This window comes from Anolis sagrei, chromosome 2, assembly GCF_037176765.1.
Source record: "Anolis sagrei isolate rAnoSag1 chromosome 2, rAnoSag1.mat, whole genome shotgun sequence".
Classification (NCBI taxonomy): domain Eukaryota; kingdom Metazoa; phylum Chordata; class Lepidosauria; order Squamata; family Dactyloidae; genus Anolis; species Anolis sagrei.
This window is the reverse complement of record NC_090022.1, coordinates 220,958,618-220,977,279: the sequence shown is the minus strand read 5'-3', so window position 1 is coordinate 220,977,279 and position 18,662 is coordinate 220,958,618. Positions and strand designations below refer to the sequence as shown.

The 18,662-nt window shown below is 42.1% G+C and overlaps 1 protein-coding gene across 2 annotated transcripts; it reads left to right on the top strand.

The window, feature by feature from the left end:
* Nucleotides 1-3,951: 3,951 nt before the first annotated feature.
* On the top strand, nt 3,952-17,022 carry DMRT2 (doublesex and mab-3 related transcription factor 2). Of its 2 annotated transcripts, XM_067464421.1 has the most exons (5): nt 3,952-4,213; nt 8,377-8,908; nt 11,508-11,610; nt 14,933-15,003; nt 15,551-15,615. In XM_067464421.1, exons 2-4 carry the CDS (start codon nt 8,420-8,422, stop codon nt 15,001-15,003), a joined length of 663 nt encoding a protein of 220 aa, XP_067320522.1. In that variant the 5' UTR covers nt 3,952-4,213; nt 8,377-8,419; the 3' UTR covers nt 15,551-15,615. The 2 variants fall into 2 exon arrangements, with proteins under 2 accessions (XP_067320522.1, XP_060618241.2); XM_060762258.2 differs by lacking the exon at nt 14,933-15,003 and having other exon boundaries at nt 15,551-17,022.
* Nucleotides 17,023-18,662: the final 1,640 nt, after the last annotated feature.

The following is an 18,662-nucleotide window of genomic DNA, read 5'->3' as shown; positions in this document are numbered from 1 at the left end:
GTGAAAAAGATGGCGTTTCCTGGTCCAACTGTGTTTACAATTGGGTGAAAAAGAGCCTTTGCTCATTCGATGCTCACAACTTTCCCTGGAAAGAACTGGGCGAGGTAAAGGGTTGATTGACGTGTTGCCTGAAATGGAAAAGGACACACTGAGGTCGACATTGGATGGCTTTTTTTTGGCATTTCTATTTCATTTTTTTTCTTGTATCGTACTTAAAACTAATATTTTCCATATGCCAACTTGGGGTAGTGTCTAGAGATATGAGCATTAAGCTACTATGCTAGAGACCAAGGTTGGATCTGCACAGCCATATAATGCAGTTTGAAATGCGTCATGGGGTTAGTGTAGACACATGTAACGCAGTTTGAAATGCATTCTATGAGTCTACACCAAGCATGGGCAAACTTCTTTCCTCTCTCCAGGTGTTTTGCATTTCAACTCCCACCTTCCTTTTCTTCCTCGGCCACTTAAACTGTGATGTTTTTGTGAATAGTTTCATGATTGTTTTTGTGAATATTTTCGTGATTATTTTTGTGAATATCTTTCTGAATATTTTCATGGATAGTTTTGAGAATATTTTCGTCAATATTTTTGGAAATATTTTTGAGATTATTTTTGTAAATAAGTTCATGATTATTTTTGTGAATATGTTTTGTGAATATTTTATGTATATATTTTATGTGAATATCTTTCTGAATATTTTCATGGATAGTTTTGAGAATACTTTCGTGAATATTTTCATGATTATTTTTGTAAATATTTTTGTGATTATTTTTGTAAAAAAATTCGTGACTATTTTTGTGAATATTTTATGTGAATATTTTTGTGAATATTTTCGCGATTATTTTGTGAATATTTTGTGTGTGTGTGTATGAATATTTTGTGATGTTTTGTGCATATTTTCATGATTTTGTGAACTTATTTCATGATATTTGTTAATAGTTTCATGATTTTTGTGAATAGTTTCATGATTATTTTGTGAATATGTTTTGCGAATATATTATTGTATATATTTTTGTGAATATTTTGTGATTTTTTTTGTTTCGTGATTATTTTCGTGAATTTATTTCATTATTTTTGTGAATAGTTTCATGACCGCTTGAGCGGCTGAAGGGGGGGGGGAAGGAAAGGGTCTGAGACTGTTGGGAGTGGTGGGAGTTGAAGTCCAAAACACCTGGAGGGCCCAAGTTTGCCCAGCCTGCTCTACACTGACCATGCAGTACAAATTCAACAGGGGAAGATCCAGCCCTGCTCCTCCATGAAAACCCACTAAGTGACCTTGAGCAAGTCACACTTTCTCAGCCTCAGAGGTGAAAGCCCTGCCAACAAAGTTTTTAGATCCGAAAGGAAGGAAAGGCGCACAACATCTCTGTCCTTTGTCAATCTCTACAGTGCTTTCCCTTTGCATTTCACTTGCTCTAATGGGGTGGATAATATGATCCAGCCTGATCTCTCTCCCAGGCAGGAATAGACGGAATTGTAACCTCACAACCTTTGAGGATGCTTGCCCTAGATGCAGGCGAAACGTCAGGAGAGAATGCCTCTAGAACATGGCCAGATAGCCCGAAAAAACCTACAACAACCCAGTCATTCCAGCCATGAAAGCCTTCGACAATAAATTGTATTGTTATTTGCTGAGCTGGAAAGTGGGAGTCAATATTCAAGCTGCTCTTGAGGGTGGGCTGTCTTTTAGGGTTATTTTCCTCCGCTGTGTTTTTGTTTTCGCTCAGAAAAAAAGGCGAGCCCCCTTTGGGGGAGGGCCATGGCTCTTCTCCATGTATTTCCATATACCTGCGAAAGAAAACGGCCTTGTTTGTCCTGACCATAAGGAAGGACACCGAGTGAAGTTGTGTGAAAATAAGAGTTGCGTTAAACGGGCGATTTAGATAAAAATCAACGCCCCGACAAACAGTTTCTGCACCAAATTATATATACAATGGTTTTATAGCAACATAAAATCCTGTTTTTTGTATCAGCAAGGCGAAGGGCTTTTTTCAAAGACACCTTTATACACACAACACATCCCTTGTTTATAGTTCTTCTATATCTGTATCTTTGCAGGGCCGTGTATATATACATATATACATATATATACATACAAACAAAGGGCAAAGCCCAACGCGGCCTAATTGCAGTCACTTGATATAATCTTTCCAGGTTAAGGAACACATTTCCATGGTGCCGTTTGACCTTGAGGGCGGAGACGTTGGCGGGAGCTTCTCGAAAATAGACTTCGGTTGTTGTGCACAGTATCAACACAGAGGCACAGCCTGTTCCCGCCGCACCATAAACCGCCCATATCACACCCTTGCCCATAAGGAATCAATCTATCTACGCCTTGGAGATTTCAACGAGACCTAATTGTAATGTATCATAAGTGAGATGTATAAGAAAGAACCTTGGCTATTCTGAGAATATCAATATCTGAGACGCCCAGGAAGAAACCCAAAACAAAGGTGTATTTTCAAATAGCCAATTATTTGGCTGATATAATTTTAAAAAATAATTTAAATTACTAAGAGTTGTTGTGTATTTTCCGACCATGTTCCAGAAGCATTCTCTCCTGACGTTTCGCCTGCATCTATGGCAGGCATCCTCAGAGGTTGTGAGGTCTGTTGGAAACTAGGCAAGTGGGGTTTATATATCTGTGAAATGTCCAGGGTGGGAGAAAGACCTCTTGTCTGTTGGAGCTAGGTATGACTAGCGATTGGCCACCTTGATTAGCATTTAATGGCCTAGCAGTTTTCAACGTCTGGCTTCTTCCTGCCTGGGGAATAGTTTCTTGGGAGGTAACTACCTGACCCCGATTATTTCTTGTCTGGAGTTGCCCTGTTTTTTTTTTTTTTTGGAAATATATTTTATTGATAATAAAAAGGGGTAGTGTGTATACACACACACACACACATATCTTTCCCCCTCTTTTTTAGTTTTTTTTGTAGTATTCTTTGTGTATTACTTTCTTATCTTTCTCTTTTTCCTACTTTCTTTGCATATTATTGTTATCTATCTATCTATCTATCTATCTATCTATCTATCTATTTATCTATCTATCTCCTGGTGACTTCCATCCAATCCTTTGAGGTTTCAAAATGATTTGTTCTGTAGTGTTCTATTTTACCTTGACTTTAGCATACTTTAGCTTCATTCTTCTTATATTCCATTTAATAAGAGTTCTATTTATAATTCTTTAATTTTCTCATTTCTCATTTTCTAAGCAGAGTTCCCCTGTTTTTGAGTGTTTTTAAAAACACTCGTATCCAGATATTGTTCATTTTCATGGTTTTTTTCCCTTTCTGTTCTTCGACAATACATAAAAATTACTAAATTCAAAAATTTAGTACATTTAAATCAAAAAATAGTACATTGTTGTGTACTAAATTCTTTGTTCTGACGACTAATTTTTTTTGCCCCAGAATAGAACAAAATGGAGCATTCAAGAGGGAAATCCTTGAATTTATTTATAGATTTATGACGTCACAGACACTTCCAGGCAAGTTACATTCCTCCTTATGGATTTCCTCGTTATGAAAAGTGAAAACGCCTTCCTTTCCCCGCTTCTTTTGTCCTCTACCTTTGCCACCATCCCTTTTATACCCCAGCCAGACCCGCTTTGGTCGCCTTTTATATCTTTGTGTTTTCCCCAGGCCTGCCTGTGTGTGAAAGGCACACCCCGATACAATTTTCCCTCTTTTAAAAAACATCCCGGTTCTGTTACTGATGCTGGTAAATAAATAGAAGTGATCCTGCGAAGCGGAGCAAAGAAAACAGAGGCGTCAAAGTTTGGCGAAAAAAGAGCCGAGCGGGAGAAAAAGGGAGCGGAGGAAGGAGGGGCCTTTCGAACGCGCCGCAGCCAATCAAAAAGGGGACGGTCCGAGAAGCAACCAATGGCGTGGCCGGCCGTCCTCGACCTGGGACGGATCATATAGGGAAGCGGGCAAAGGCCGCCCAGAGTCCAAGGCGCGAGGGTTGGGGGCAAGGCTGGCACCGACTCCTCGCTCTCTCCCTCTCTCTCTCTCCGCCTGAGCTGGATTTGCAGCATTTGGAGAGCTTTGCGTTTCTTTCCCAAAGGGGGATCGCCCTTTCCCGCTCCCCATCGCAGCCTCCAAGGGGGCAGGGGATGCTCTGAGGCTGGGCAAGGCTTCCTTTGGCTTTCGGGACGGATTGGATGCCCTCTCGGAGCCTTTCTGCGACCAGAGCGGGACCCATGGCTTTGGTGAGTGTGCTTGCCTTGTGTGTTTGCTCTTTGCTGCTTTCCTGGAGTGCATCTAAACTGGAGAAGGAATGCCATGGTTCAATGCTATCCTATCATTGCAGATTTCCAAGGTCTTTCGCCTTCTCTGCCGAATAGTGCAAACTATAGCATTGAGCCCTTAGAATGGTGTCTAACCGCATTCATTCTCCAGTGTAGACGCTCCTCTCTATCTCTGCTTGGACTCCAGCGGCAGGAGCACCAAGCAGATCTTTCTTTCTCTTGTTGCTGTCTTCGACCCCATATACTATGGGGTGCCTGCAGAAATAAGCATTTCATAAAGCATGGTGTGAACTGTGAGAAATATTTTTTTGGAAAGAAGGTTGATTGAATTTCCAGGTCCCTTCTACACTGTCTAGATTATCTGCTTTGAAGTGGATTATATGGCAGTGTAGACTCATATAATCCAGTTCAAAGCAGCTAATCCGATTTGATAATCTGGATTATGTGACAGTGTAGAAAGGGCCTGTGTCACTGGCATTCTTCGGCCGAGAAGAATGCCAAAACTACAACATCAAGGATTGCATCGCATTCAGCCACAGCAGTTAAAGTGGTGCCAAACTGTATTAATCCCACAGTGTAGATACCTCCAGGGCCCTTCCAGACAGGCTCTTTATCTCAGGATCTGATCCCAGGTTCCTTATCCCAGGATCTGATTCCAGGGGTTGTTGTTGTTGTTTTTTTTTTTTTGCATTAAACTGGATTATATGAGTCCCCACTGCCAGATAATCTGGGATAAGATGAAAACCTGGGATCAGATCCTGGGATATAATGCTTGTCTGGAAGGGCTCCCAGAGTCCTAAACACAGGCTGGGTCCACACTGCCATACAGTCCAGATTATCACATCAGAACCGACCTGAGTTCCCTTCAGGGTTGAGAGGGGAAGTCTACAAACACCGCAAATAAATACAATAAATAATCCACATTTATTTTACATAAGCCATAGCAGCGCACCTGATAAACCAACCTGGACACAGCATATTATCTGCGAACACAGAAACGCTGGACCACTCTAACAACCACCTTGTCAGACTACACAGAGAAGCCATTGAAATCCACAAGCATGTGGACAATTTCAACAGAAAGGAAGAGACCATGAAAATGAACAAAATTTGGCCACCAGTACTAAAAAAACCTCTAAAATTATAACAGTAAATAAAAACCAAAACTCAATCACAAGGGAACTCCAAACAAGAAACAATCAGGAACAGCTAATCACCTCTCAACAAAGGATTCCTCCAGGCAGGAACAGGCCACACCTAAAAACTGTAAGGCCATCAAATGCTAACCAAGGTGGCCAATTGAAACATTCACATCTATATCCAACAGACAAGAGTTCTTTCTCCCATCCTGGACCTTCCACAGATAGATAAACCCAATTTTCCTACTTTCCAGCGAACTTCACAACCTCTGAGGATGCTTGCCACAGATGCAGGCGAAATGTCAGGAGAGAATGCTTCTAGAACATGGACATACAGCCCGAAAAAAACCTACAACAACCCAGTGATTCCGGCCATGAAAGCCTTCGACAATAATCCACATTGTCTTCTTTGAACTGGATTATATTAGTCTACACTGCTATATAATCCAGTTCAAAGCAAATCATCTGGATTTTATATGGCAGTGTAGATCTAGCCACAGTCGGCTAAAATATATTTGAAGGACGTCCAAGTCCTCAGGAGGTTAAAATATTCTGTATCTATCACTTCCCATAGGCTTGAAGCATCCATTTACCTGCATTCTTAAAAAAAAAAAATCACAGGTGTAGGTTTCTCCGTGGAATCGCTAGTGTTGTGTTTGTGAGTCAATCCAATCTTAACCAGGCAGCCTGCAAAGGATTTCAGCGAGTAGTTTGCATGATGGGGGGCTGTTTTCCTGATTTGTTGTCGACCGGGCCTTTCCGATTTCAGGCGGCAGGGTTTGTGAGGAGGAGGCATCCCTTGGTCTTCGTCTGAAACTTAGAGAAAGTGACTCCCCCAAAGTGGGAAGCCATGGCTGAGGGGGGGGGGGGATTCAAACCTTGCTCTCCAGAGTCTAGCCCAGGCCTGGGCAAACTTGGGCCCTCCTCCCAGGTGTTTTGGACCAACTCCCGCCATTCCTAACAGCTTCAGGTCCTTTCCTTTTCTTGGAAGATGCCTGAGGCTGTTAGGAATGGTGGGAGTTGTAGTCCAAAACACCTGGCAGTAAGGCCCAAGTTTGCCCAGGTCTGGGATAGATAATCCATTCGGTGTCCTTCGCCATCTGCTGCCTGAGACGACTGCCTCACTTTGCCCAAGCTAGGACAGAAAGAACTGTGTATCTGTGTGGGGAGAAAAGGCCATATCTGCTCAAAATCAAGTTCCTCTTTTTCCAGGAACTGCAATCTTATACCATTTTTAAAGGGCTGGCTCTACTATTAGGGCGTGGGACCTCACCAAATATTAGATGTTGGATATATATGTGTGTGTAAAGATTTCTCATGCCAAGGAAGGGATGGAATGGGATTTTTCCGTTCTGGTGCCGAAATAACCTGGTGTAGGTAAGGTCATGCTGGCCACATGACCTTGGAGGTGTCTACGGACAACGCCGGCTCGTCTTCTCAGAAATGGGGATGAGCACCAACCCCCAGAGTCGAGTCGGATACGACTGGACTTAATGTCAGGGGAAAATTTTTACCTTTACCCTAGGTAAGGTATAATAAACTCGGGCCGGAGCTCCGCCTCTGGCTGCATCTACACTGTAATATTCATGCAGTTTGACACTTCTTGAACTGCGATGGCTTAATGGGATCCTGGGAATTGTCGTTCGGTGAGGCACCAACCCTCTTGGGCAGAGGTGGCTAAAGACTTCCTAATGCGAAGCCAAGGATAACTAAAGCACTGTTGAAATGGTGTCGAACTGCTGTGATTCTACATGTGAAGATGCAGCTCAAGCCTGGGAATTATTGGTCTTTCAAAATTTCCCCCCTTTCTCCCATGACCTCGCGGGCAAGGAAGGCCAAAGGTTTTCCCCTCACACTCTGAGGGCCCTTCCACACAGCCCTATACCCCAGAATATCAAGGCAGAAAAGCCCACAATATCTGCTTTGAACTGGGTTATCTGAGTCCACACTGCCATATATCCCAAAGTAGAAAATGTGGGATTTTATTCAGCTGTGTGGAAGGTCTTTAAAAACCTCGCAGAAGCTTTTCCAGGAAGCTATGGGTGCATCTACATTAATGCAACATGGCTCAATGCTGCGGAATAACTAACGAGGAGTAGTAGTTGGGTGAGACACCCAACACTCCTCTCGAAAAGACTGTACTGCAAATCCCAGGATTCCATAACATATTGGAGACATGTCCATTGAAGTGTAAACTGCATTCATTCCTACGGTGTAGAGATGCACCCACAGTGTTGGCAAAGCATGTGGTTTGCGGCGCGCCCAGCTAACCACGGGTGTACTCTCTCCCTCTCTCCTCCCCCTCCCCCTCTCTCTTGTCTTCCTTCTTCCCTTCTCCTTTTCCCTTCTCTCCCTCCTTCCTTATCCTCCCTCCCTTCTCTTCCATTCTCCTTCCTTCCTTTGCTCCCCTTCTTCCCTTCCCTTCCTTCCTTCCTTCCTTCCTTCCTTCCTTCCTTCCTTCCTTCCTTCCTTCCTTCCTCCCTTCCTTCCTCCCTCCCTCCCTCCCTTCCTTTTCTTCCATCCGCCCCTTCCTCCCTTCTCGTTAATTCTTCTCTTCCATCCTTCTTCCTTCTTCCATCCTTCCTTGCTTTCTCCTTCCTTCTCTTCCATCCTTCTCTTCCTTCTTCCATTCCTTTTCTTCCATTCTCTTTCCTCCCTTCCTTCTTTCATCCCTCCCTTCTCTTGCATCTTTCGCTTCCTCCCTCTCTTCTCTTCTCTTCTCTTCTCTTCTCTTCTCTTCTCCTTCCTTCCTTCCCTGCATCCCTTCTCTTCTATTCTCCTCCCCCTTCTCTTCCATTCTCTCTCTCTTCCTTCCCCCTCTTCCTTCCTTCTCGTCCACCCTTCTGTTCCATCCTTCTCTTTCCTCCCTCCCTCCCTTCTCTTCCATCCTTCTCGTCCGTCCTTCCTTCCTTCCTTCCTTCCTTCCTTCCTTCCTTCCTTCCTTCCTTCCTTCCTTCCTTCCTTCCTTCCTTCCTTCTCTTTCAGCCCTGAACCAGGCGGCGGTGGAGGCTTCTTCTGGGCTTGGGCCATGGCTGAAGAGCAGCAGCGCCTTTCTCGAGGCGGGGAGACCTGGGAGATCGACGTGGAGAGTCTGGAAGACGAGGTCGAGCAGCCGAAGGGACCCCGGTCGGAGGCGGAGGAGGACTTGGAAGAGGAGGAGGAGGATGTGGACGAACAAGAAGAGGATGGAGAGGAGGAGGAGGAGGACTACGAAGAGGAGGAGGATGGCGGGGCTCTGCGTCGCCCCCAGCTCGCTCCGGAGCCGCCGAGGGGCCCCAGCTCCTCCTCCTCCTCCTCCTCCTCTGCCGAGGGCCCCCCACCGGAGGCGCAGCCGCGGAAGCTGAGCCGGACGCCCAAGTGCGCGCGGTGTCGCAACCACGGCGTGGTCTCCTGCCTGAAGGGCCACAAGCGCTTCTGCCGCTGGAGGGACTGCCAGTGCGCCAACTGCCTGCTGGTGGTGGAGAGGCAGCGCGTCATGGCCGCCCAGGTGGCCCTCCGCAGGCAGCAGGCCACCGAGGTAAGCCCCCGGCTCCCTCTCTCTCCTATGGGATGCTCCCCTCGGCCTCGCCCAGGACCCCTCCCCCCCTCCTTCACACCCCAAATGCTCACAAAGGGTGCCACTTCTTGATGGGGACACACTTTGTAGCTAGGCATCACTTTGCGACACAGGCATCCAGTTTTACTAGCAAACCAGAGGTTAAACTAGGCCCTTGGAAGAGATACCCACACAGACATAAATTGTGTTAGGGGCACAACAGATCTCATGAAAACCTTTGATATATATATTTAAATATACAGACAGTCCCTGAGTTACAAACTTCCGACTTACAAACTGCTTCTCTTTAAGAACAGGGGTGAGACAACAGGGAGTGAGAAAAATCTACCCCTGGAAGGGACATCCACTCGTGAAAGAGGCTCCATTGTCACAAATCCTTGTGACAATGGAGGTGAAATGGTTTAAACCATTGTGCCAGCAGTATTGTTGACTCACTGAAGATTGCTGGTTCGAATCCATGAGTTGGGGTGAGCTCCCGTCTGTTAGCTCTAGCTTGCAGGGCCATGAGAGAAGCCTCCCAGCAGGATGGTATCACATCCGTGTGTCCCCTGGGCAATGTCTCTGTAGACGGCCAATTCTCTCACATCAGAAGTGACTTGCAGCATGTTCTCAAGTAGCTTCTGACATGATTAAAAAATTCCTTGTTTCCATAACAAGCCAAAATTTTACACAATTCAGTGATGACAGGGGCAGAAAGTGAGTTGAAATCTTCAGAAGAGGGGCACAGACAGCAAAACAAACACCCTTCCCTATGCTATCCCAAGCTAAATATATATATGTATATGTTTGAATGGAGTTAAACTTGTATCTGTTCCAGCTTCCATACAAATTCTACTTAAAACAAATCTACAGAACCTATCTTGTTTGTAATTTGGGGGTGGCCTGTATATGATGTATTGCTTATTTCACAGAGGTTTTTACTTAAGTCTGTGTACTCAACCTACACAATGAATAAAGCTGGTACACTAACCTGTCAGGACATAAGAGTTTGGAAAGCTGTAGAGTGGATACTGCTTGAGTCAGCTTGAACTGCCAGACTGAATACTATGAAATCCTAGGGGATGGGAGTTTCACAAGGTCTTTACCAAAGAGTGTTGGTGTCTCACTTAAGTACACCTCCCTTAGCATTGAACTACGGCAGTTAAAGTGGTGTCAAACTGTATTTATTCTACAGTGTAAGTGTCTCCTAGGGTTGTGTCTGGATTGGGTTTACAGGTTCAGCATTTGCAGTTGGATCTGGAGGGACTGGGTGTGGATGGAGGGGTCTTCAGGCCTGCCGCAGTTGCTCAGCCTCCCAGGAAAATATTTTCCTGGTCCAAGCAAACAGGTCTATCATGTACCATCTGGTCACAGGCTAGTTTGACATTTTTGTGTTGGCAAAAGAGAATGAATTTAATTAGATCCATTTTGGGAGACTTCTCTCAGTCTGGAATCGGTTCCCAAATCCCCTAAGAGCCCTTGAGGCGGTCCATCCCAGCTTTCATTCAATCCTTTTAGTCAAACTTTGATCAATTAAATGGCATTATACGGAATATCAGGCTACCTTTAGCAGTTTATTTAATACATTAGTGATGACAGAACCAAAAACGCAATTTTTCCTTTCCAAAAATGTAGTGGTTTGAGCATTGGACTGCAAATCTGGAGACCAGGGTTCAAATCCCTGCTCAGTCATGAAAATCCACTGCTCATGTCACACTCTCTCAGCCTCTGAGGAAGACAAAGACAAACCCTCCTCTGAACAAATCTTGCAAATAAAATCCTTTGATAGGTTTGCCATAAGTCAGAAATGACACAACAACAACAGCAACTCTCTTGTGTTGTCAAAGGCTTTCATAGCTAGAATCACTGGGTTGCTGTGAGTTTTCCAGACTGTATTGCTGTGTTCCAGAGGCATTCTCTCCTAAAGTTTCACCCACATCTATGGCAGGCATCCTCAGAGAGTGTGAGGTCTGTTGGAAACTAGGCATGTGAGGTTTTCCACATATATATAAAGGTCACTTTCCTAGACTTCGTAACCTCTGAGGATGCCTGGCATAGATGTGGGTGAAACGTCAGGAGAGAATGCCTCTGGAACATGGCCATATAGCCCGGAAAACTCACAGCAACCCAACAACTCTGTAGCTTGATAATATGCCAGATCACTTATGTTCCAGACAATGTTGCATGCAACCTATTTTTGGTTTCTGAGGGAAGCAAAATACATAGCTAAGCATTCCTTTTTGGCTTAGAGGAGAGTTTTTTTTGTTTACTGTCCAAATAATTGAAAGTTCAGCCCCTTCCAGGGTGCTCCAAGGCCAAGATTTCAAGCTGCATCACAGCATGAATCCTTTGGCCCTCTAAACATTGACTTAGGAGGAATTGTATTACGAATCAGCTGAACTTACCCTCTAGTTATGTGCTCAGAACTGACTTGAGTTTGATGGTTTTAGAAATAGTATGACAGGAGATAATTCATCAGATAAAGAAATAATCTGTGAAGTTTCCCCTGCCTTTCCCTTTCCCTTTCTTGGTTATTATTATTATTATTATTATTATTATTATTATTATTATTATTTGCCAGGATAAGAAAGGACTTACTGGGAAACAAGTTAACTTTGAACGCAAGACAGTGTACCAAAGGCATGTCCGGACTCCGAGTTTGCTGGCTAAAAGCATTTTGGAAGGTAATACACTCTAGCACTTGAAGTTGTTGATTCTTCTGTATCTCAGTGTTTGTTGATATGATTGTTACTGAAGTGAAATGCCTTGCAGGGTCATGTATTTGGATTGCATTGATGATAACAGATTGTAGGAAGCTGGACAAACAAGCCCAGATGTATATTAATGGCCCACCATAACACAATACAGCCAACCCTCCATATCCATGGATTCTGCTTCCACAGATTAAACGATGCATAGCTTGAAATAATTTTTTTAAATCCCAAAAGCAAACATTGATTTTGCCATGTTATACGCGGGTGGGTAAAAAAGTTTTGCCTCCTGTGTCAAAAACATTATGAATGAACATATAACAGCAGAAGTTGCTACAGAATGTAGCCTGAACTGTCTTCTACGCAAAACTACCATTCAACATAGTCACCATCAATTTGTACACATTTGCACCATCGTTTAACCCAGGCATCAAAACCATTTTGGAAAAATTCAGGGATTTTGCTTCGTGACCCATGATTTTAAAGATGCTTTAACGTCATTCAAGTCATTGAATCTGAAACTACATAAGTGGTTTTTCAGAGGTCCAAACAGGTAAAAGTCAGAAGGGGCCAAATCATAAACATTCTTCAAGCAATTATGGATTTTCTTAGGTGCACAAATTTCTTTTGCTAGAAATTCAATGATGGCTCATTCTTTTAGCTTCAGATTCCTGGTTCTAATTCTAATTCCTCAAACTTTTTAAACAGAGGGCCAAGTCACAGTCCCTCAAACTGTTGGAGGGCCAGATTATATTTTGAAAAAAACCATGAATGAATTCCTATGCACATTGCACATATCTTATATGTAGTTCAAGAAAACACTTAAAACAATACAATAATTAAAATGAAGAACCATTTTAACAAATATAAACTTATTCGTATTTCAATGGGAAGTGTGGGCCTGTTTTTGGTTGATGAGATAGGATTGTTGTTGATGTTATTGTTGTGTGCTTTCAAGTCATTTCAGACTTAGGTTGACCCTGAACGAGGGCCGGGTAAAGGACCTTGGAGGGCCGTATCTGCCCCCCATGCCGTAGTTTGTGGACCCCTGTTCTAATTAGTCATTTTGGAAAAAGAAAATACTGTATCAGTAGAGTAAGGATACCTCTATGATATCATACATAGATAGTCCAGTAGCTGTGAAAGAAATAAAAGTTAGAACGATGGAGGCATTAGTTTTTGACCCACCTGAGTATAAGTGGCCCCGTTTTACTACAACATTGTATATAATGGGACATGAGCACCCACAGATTTTGATATCTACAGGGGTCCTGGAATTAAATCCTAGTGGACACCAATCTTAAACACGAGTAAATCTAAGGGTGTTTACATTGTAGAATTTATGCAGTTTGGCACTACGTTCGCGGCTTATTGCTATAGAACCCTGGGTGTTGTAGTTATATTTGGTCTTTATTCTACTCTCTCAACAAGTGCTGGTGGCTGAATTGCAATTTTATAGCTCTTAGAAGGAACAATGAGAACGAAATAGAGGAAGAAAGACTTCTAATTAACACCAAATATAGCTCGATAACATTACCCCTAAGTAATCTGTCAGATAATGGAATGCACTTTAATAAACATTTCCAATTCTTCTCTGATTTGAATCAAATGTATGGCTGTGGTTTCGGTTAAACATATTGTGATTTTTATGAAGATTTGAATTAGTAATGTAGCACCTTGCTCTGAACAAATGCACATGGCAAGAATTGGGAAATTTATATTTTAAAGAAACTATTTAAAAATAAAAATACATTACCCAAGGCAATTTAATATCAACACTGACATGAATTTTGGATCAATATCTCATTTATTAACATTCAATGTGTGCTTCTTTCATTAGAAAATAGTTTTGTTGGATTTAATAGAATTTAATGAAACATCCATCTATGCAGACATAAGATTAGGTTATCTACACATGCAATGATTAGCTGTGACAATTTTAGGAAACAGGGTAGCTGTGAGTTTTCCAGGCTGTATGGCCATGTTCCAGAAGCATTCCCTCCTATCATTTCGGCCACATTTATGGCAGGCATCTGCAGAAGTTGTGAGGTGTGTTGGAAACTAGGCAAGTGAGGTTTATATATCTATGGAATGTCCATGGTGGGAGAAAGAACTCAAGTCTGCTTGAGGCAAGTGTAAATGTTGCAACTGGACATCTTGATTAGCATTGAATAGCCTTGCAGCTTCAAAGCCTGGCTGCTTCCTGCCTGGGGGAGTCCTTTGTTGGGAGGTGTTAGCTGGCCCTGATTGTTTCATGTCTGAAATTCCCCCATTACATATCTTGATATCACCAGTGGATTTGTAGGTAATAGATCAATAATTTAAAGGTACACCGTTCAGTTTTGTGCAGTTTCTATTTTTTTGTTTTATGCACTCACACAAATTTCTAAGGGAGAAGGGATACAATTATTTTCTAGATCTTTTAAAAGCCAACAGCAAATTGATCTAGGTCGATCTTTAGTTTCTATGAATTTTCTAAGACTAAAGGCGCTATTAGAAAAACAACTCTAATATTTCATGATGATTTTATTAAAAGTATTTGTATCCCATCTTTTAAGGTACAAATTCATTATTTGTACCATTATAGGCACAAACAATGACAAAACACTTTAATAAAATCATTGAAAAGAATCTCAAAATATAACAAGACTATGGGAATCTTTCCAAGGGCAGTTAATAGAACTTCGCCAGAACAAATAGACATGAGCATTTATAACAGATATGTTGTGTTTTGCCCAATATATTATGTTTTAAAAAAACAGATCAAAGCTAGTTACAATGATTTGAAAGGCTCATCCTGACCTTTTCTATATTGGGACACCATCTTTTTCTGCATATCATGTATGTAATATCCAAGAGACTTAGGGAGCACAAACAAAGATGATATGAGATTCCACACACTTCCTGGAAAGTAAACTTTATTGAACTTAGCTTGAGTTTTTCTGACAGCTAAGGGCCCTTCCACACAGCCCTATATCCCAGAATATCAAGGCCAAAAATCCCACAATATCTGCTTTGAACTGGGTTATCTGAATCCATACTCAGTTAGTGGGGTTTTCTGCCTTGATATTCTGGTATATAGGGCTGTGTGGAAGGGCTCCAAGGGTGTGTATGATAGAAATCCAGATATGCAAAACAATACATTCCCTCCTTCTCTCTTTCTCTCTGTATCTCCATATTTCTCTCAGTCTAATATTCACATGACCTCCTAATCTTATCTTCAAAAAAAGAAAAGAAATAAATCTCACATTCCTTTACCTGATTTGTCTTAACTTTCTTTCTCTTTTTCTTCTAGTATTCCTTGGACTTTTTCCTACCATGTTTGTGTACATAGCAAGTCATCTAATAGAAATGCGCCAGCTATAGGTACAGATATCTTTGGAAATGATATTACAACTGGTTCAAGAAGGAAACAAATCAATAAACTAAAAAGAAAATATAAAACTCTACCTTCTGAGACTGTTACATAGTTAATAGTGTGGCTATAGTCATGATTAAAAACAATCATGGGGGGAACAAAGAGTTTGGATTTGTATTGTCAGAAGAGCAGTGTGAAACCTCCTATTGTAAGACGAGTAAACTCCTGTTGCAAAGTGGGTTCAGAATAACATATCTTATGATGGAAAAATGTTCACAAGTTGAATTTTGGGAGTTAGAAAGCATGGAAAGAAGAGCAAGTCAGTTATATTTTCTGCCCCTTCATATGCATTGTGTCTGAAGTAACCTATTGATAAGGATAAGTATTGTGTACGCTTTGAAATGCTAGATACATAAAAATAATGAAAATTGAACACCTCATCAACCATATAATAGATACAGGGCTCTCTTCACAGGTAGCTTTCTGAGCACTTTAGTGTATCTTCTTTACACATTAATCCATTGTTCAAGTGACAAATTTGTGTGTGTTTTTCAGGCTACCGCCCCATCCCAGCTGATCCTTACCTTACTGGGAATTCATCCTTGCCAGCTCCTGTGAGTGACAGAATGAGAAAAAGGCGAGCTTTTGCTGACAAGGAGCTGGAGAACATCATGCTTGAGAGGGAGTACAAAGAAAGAGAAATGTTGGAAGCGACTCAAGCTGCTGCCTTTTTTCTGCCTAACCGTATGGTGCATGGGACAGAATACAACCCCTACAAATCTTCCTTTGGTCCAAACCAGGTTGAGACATCAAATAAGGATTTCTGTGGCTTCCTGCCAACTTGCCTAGATCTGACTATGCAGTATTCAGGTTCAGGGAACATGGAACTCATTTCATCGAATGTAAGTGTGGCCACCACCTACAGGCAATATCCTTTGCCCTCACGGTTCCTGGTATGGCCAAAGTGTGCCCCCATCAATGATGCCCTTCTGTACCAGCAGTGTCTTCTGAATGCCACCACAGTCCAGTCCCTCAAACCTGGGGCCACCTGGGATCCTAAGGCTTCACAAGGCCAGGATTGTCCAAACCCTGAACATGATGTGATGCTCTCGAAGAATGAGAACTCATTCTTGCTTCCTCATGTTCGAGAATTACAGCCAGCTTCAAAAGAACTTCAACACATTCCTCAGGAGAGTCGTGAGAGGTCGGCTTTCTCACCCCCTAAAAGGACATTCTCACAGATTTCTGACAAGGACAACCTGATTCCTCAGGAACATCCCCTCAGCAAGGTCAGCAAAGAAACCACTAAGCAGCAAGGTCCGCCTCTACCTCCTGCAGGACAACCCAAATATAGTCCCTTCCATTCATTATTCCAGAAGACACTATGCAGCCGATCTGGACCAGAGTTGAAAATGACATTTGATGAGGCATCCAAAAAATACAAAGAGAATACCATCAAGGAGAACCAGAAATACAAATTCACCATTGATAGATATGCAAATGACTTCTTGGGGACTAAGCAAGTTGTGACAAAATTGTCAACAAATGAACCTTTGTCATTTTCTGTTGAATCAATTCTTAAGCGGCCAACTTCGATGGTGACCAATGTTTCTCAATAAGATAAGATAATCTTCAAAAGACTCAAGGTCCTGAATTTGCACTTAAAATTGACATCATATTAGGAAGAAAACCCCTGTGTATTCAGTGGAACTTTATTTTTGTTTAAACATGTTTGGGATTAGGAGGCAAGAGACTTCATATTCTGATCCAAGATGTATTTGGAAGAAGTTCCCTTGATTTTTCTGGGATTTATTTTTAAATAAAGCAGGACAAGATTTTGACTTGTTCCACTGACATCAACTTACTCCAGTACAGCTAATACTATATATTTCAACTACAAATTCCCCTAAAGAATTTGAATTGGCTGTTCAGTTGTTTTCAATGTAAATATTACTGCCATTTCTTCTGCAAAATGAATGTCTGCCAATTTTGTATAAAGAATTTGGGATGTAAATGGTGATTTTAAAGTGTACATAAATATGCATGTTTTTCATATGCAAATAAATATATTTAATTGTTTTGCAAATACAACTTTTTTTAGGGGTGGGCAGGGGCTCTAATTCTCACTTTCCTCCACAACATCTAAGAGACTGTTGTAGCACTAAATCTACTTTAACTGCCATTGTGACATCTTGTGGAATCCTAACATTAGCAGTTTAGAGAATGGCATTTAAAACTCTCAGCCACTGGGCCTAACTAAACTACAAACCTCAGGAGCAACACCTAGAGGACTGTTCATACTGTTTTCCACCATATGTTTTCAAAGGCAGTTGCTTCACTTTGCCTAATGGTAGTAGGGTCAGCTTGCTATGTTGTCTCCAATTTCACAAGTTTAGTGAATCACTTTTACAGCAAAACAGTTTTCCTTCCAACTTCTCAATTCATCAATGCAAGATCAATAGGACGGTGATGTGTTTTTCCACATGCAATGAATTTATGGGCCTATACCCAGAAACATGATAAAGATTCTTATTCACTGAACACAGATTGCTTCAGCTCTGGATTGGAATGATGGCCATCCTTGTTCATCGCTGGCCATCTTGAACTTCTACATACCACAGAATATTTCCTTCCCTCATGCTACAGTCAAAGAATTTTATAACCAAGATATTTAAATCTATGCTTTCTCTAAATAAATGAAAAAAAAACCCTGTCCAGTTTCCACAACCTTGCTTCTGTACTTCCATACAAAAAGATTCCAATATTATGCATTGATATGCTTTGTTATACATGGGTGCTAGAGCATAAAATGCAAAATTGTGCACCAAGTAAACCCAAATATCACACTTAGGTGGGATACTGATTCATGAACATCATTCCACATATTATTGATAAACAATGTGATTTAAATGCTAATCATGTAGTTTTACACCTTCTGTCCTCCCACTCTGTCGAATAGCTATGAAAAAAGTGTATAGTGGGCACCCATGGCTATCTAAATATTGTTGAACTCCAGTTCCTTTCAGTCCTAGCCACTAAATCAGGTATGGGCAAACCCAGGCCCAGGGGCAGGAAACAGCCCCTTGGGCTCTTTTCTCAGGCTCTCCCCTCTCATCATCATATCCTTCCTTCCTTCTTTCTCTCTTTCCTACCTCCTTTCTTCCCTTCCTCTTTCTCCCCCTCCTTCCCTTCCACCTTTTCATCCTTCCCTCTTCTCTCCCTCCTTCCCTCAATCTTTTTCCTTCCTTCCTTCCTTCCTTCCTTCCTTCCTTCCTTCCTTCCTTCCTTCCTTCCTTCCTTTTTGTCTTTCCGTCCTTCTCTCTTTCCTCCCTCCCTCCATTCTCTTCTGCCCTCCCTTCCTTCCTTCCTTCCTTCCTTCCTTCCTTCCTTCCTTCCTTCCTTCCTTCCTTCCTTCCTTCCTTCCTTCCTTCCTTCCTTCCTTCCTTCTTCCCTTCTCCTATTTTATTTTATTTATTTACTGTATTTGTATACCACCTTTCTCAGCCTGTCAGCAACTCTTCCTCCCTCCCTTTTCTTTTTCTTTCCTCCTGAGGGATGTTTAGCTGGAAGAAGAAAAGATTGAAAGGGAACATGAGAACCGTGTTTCAAGATTTAAAAGGGTGTCCCATTGAGGGGGAGAAGGAGGGGGAAAACTGACTTTCTGCTG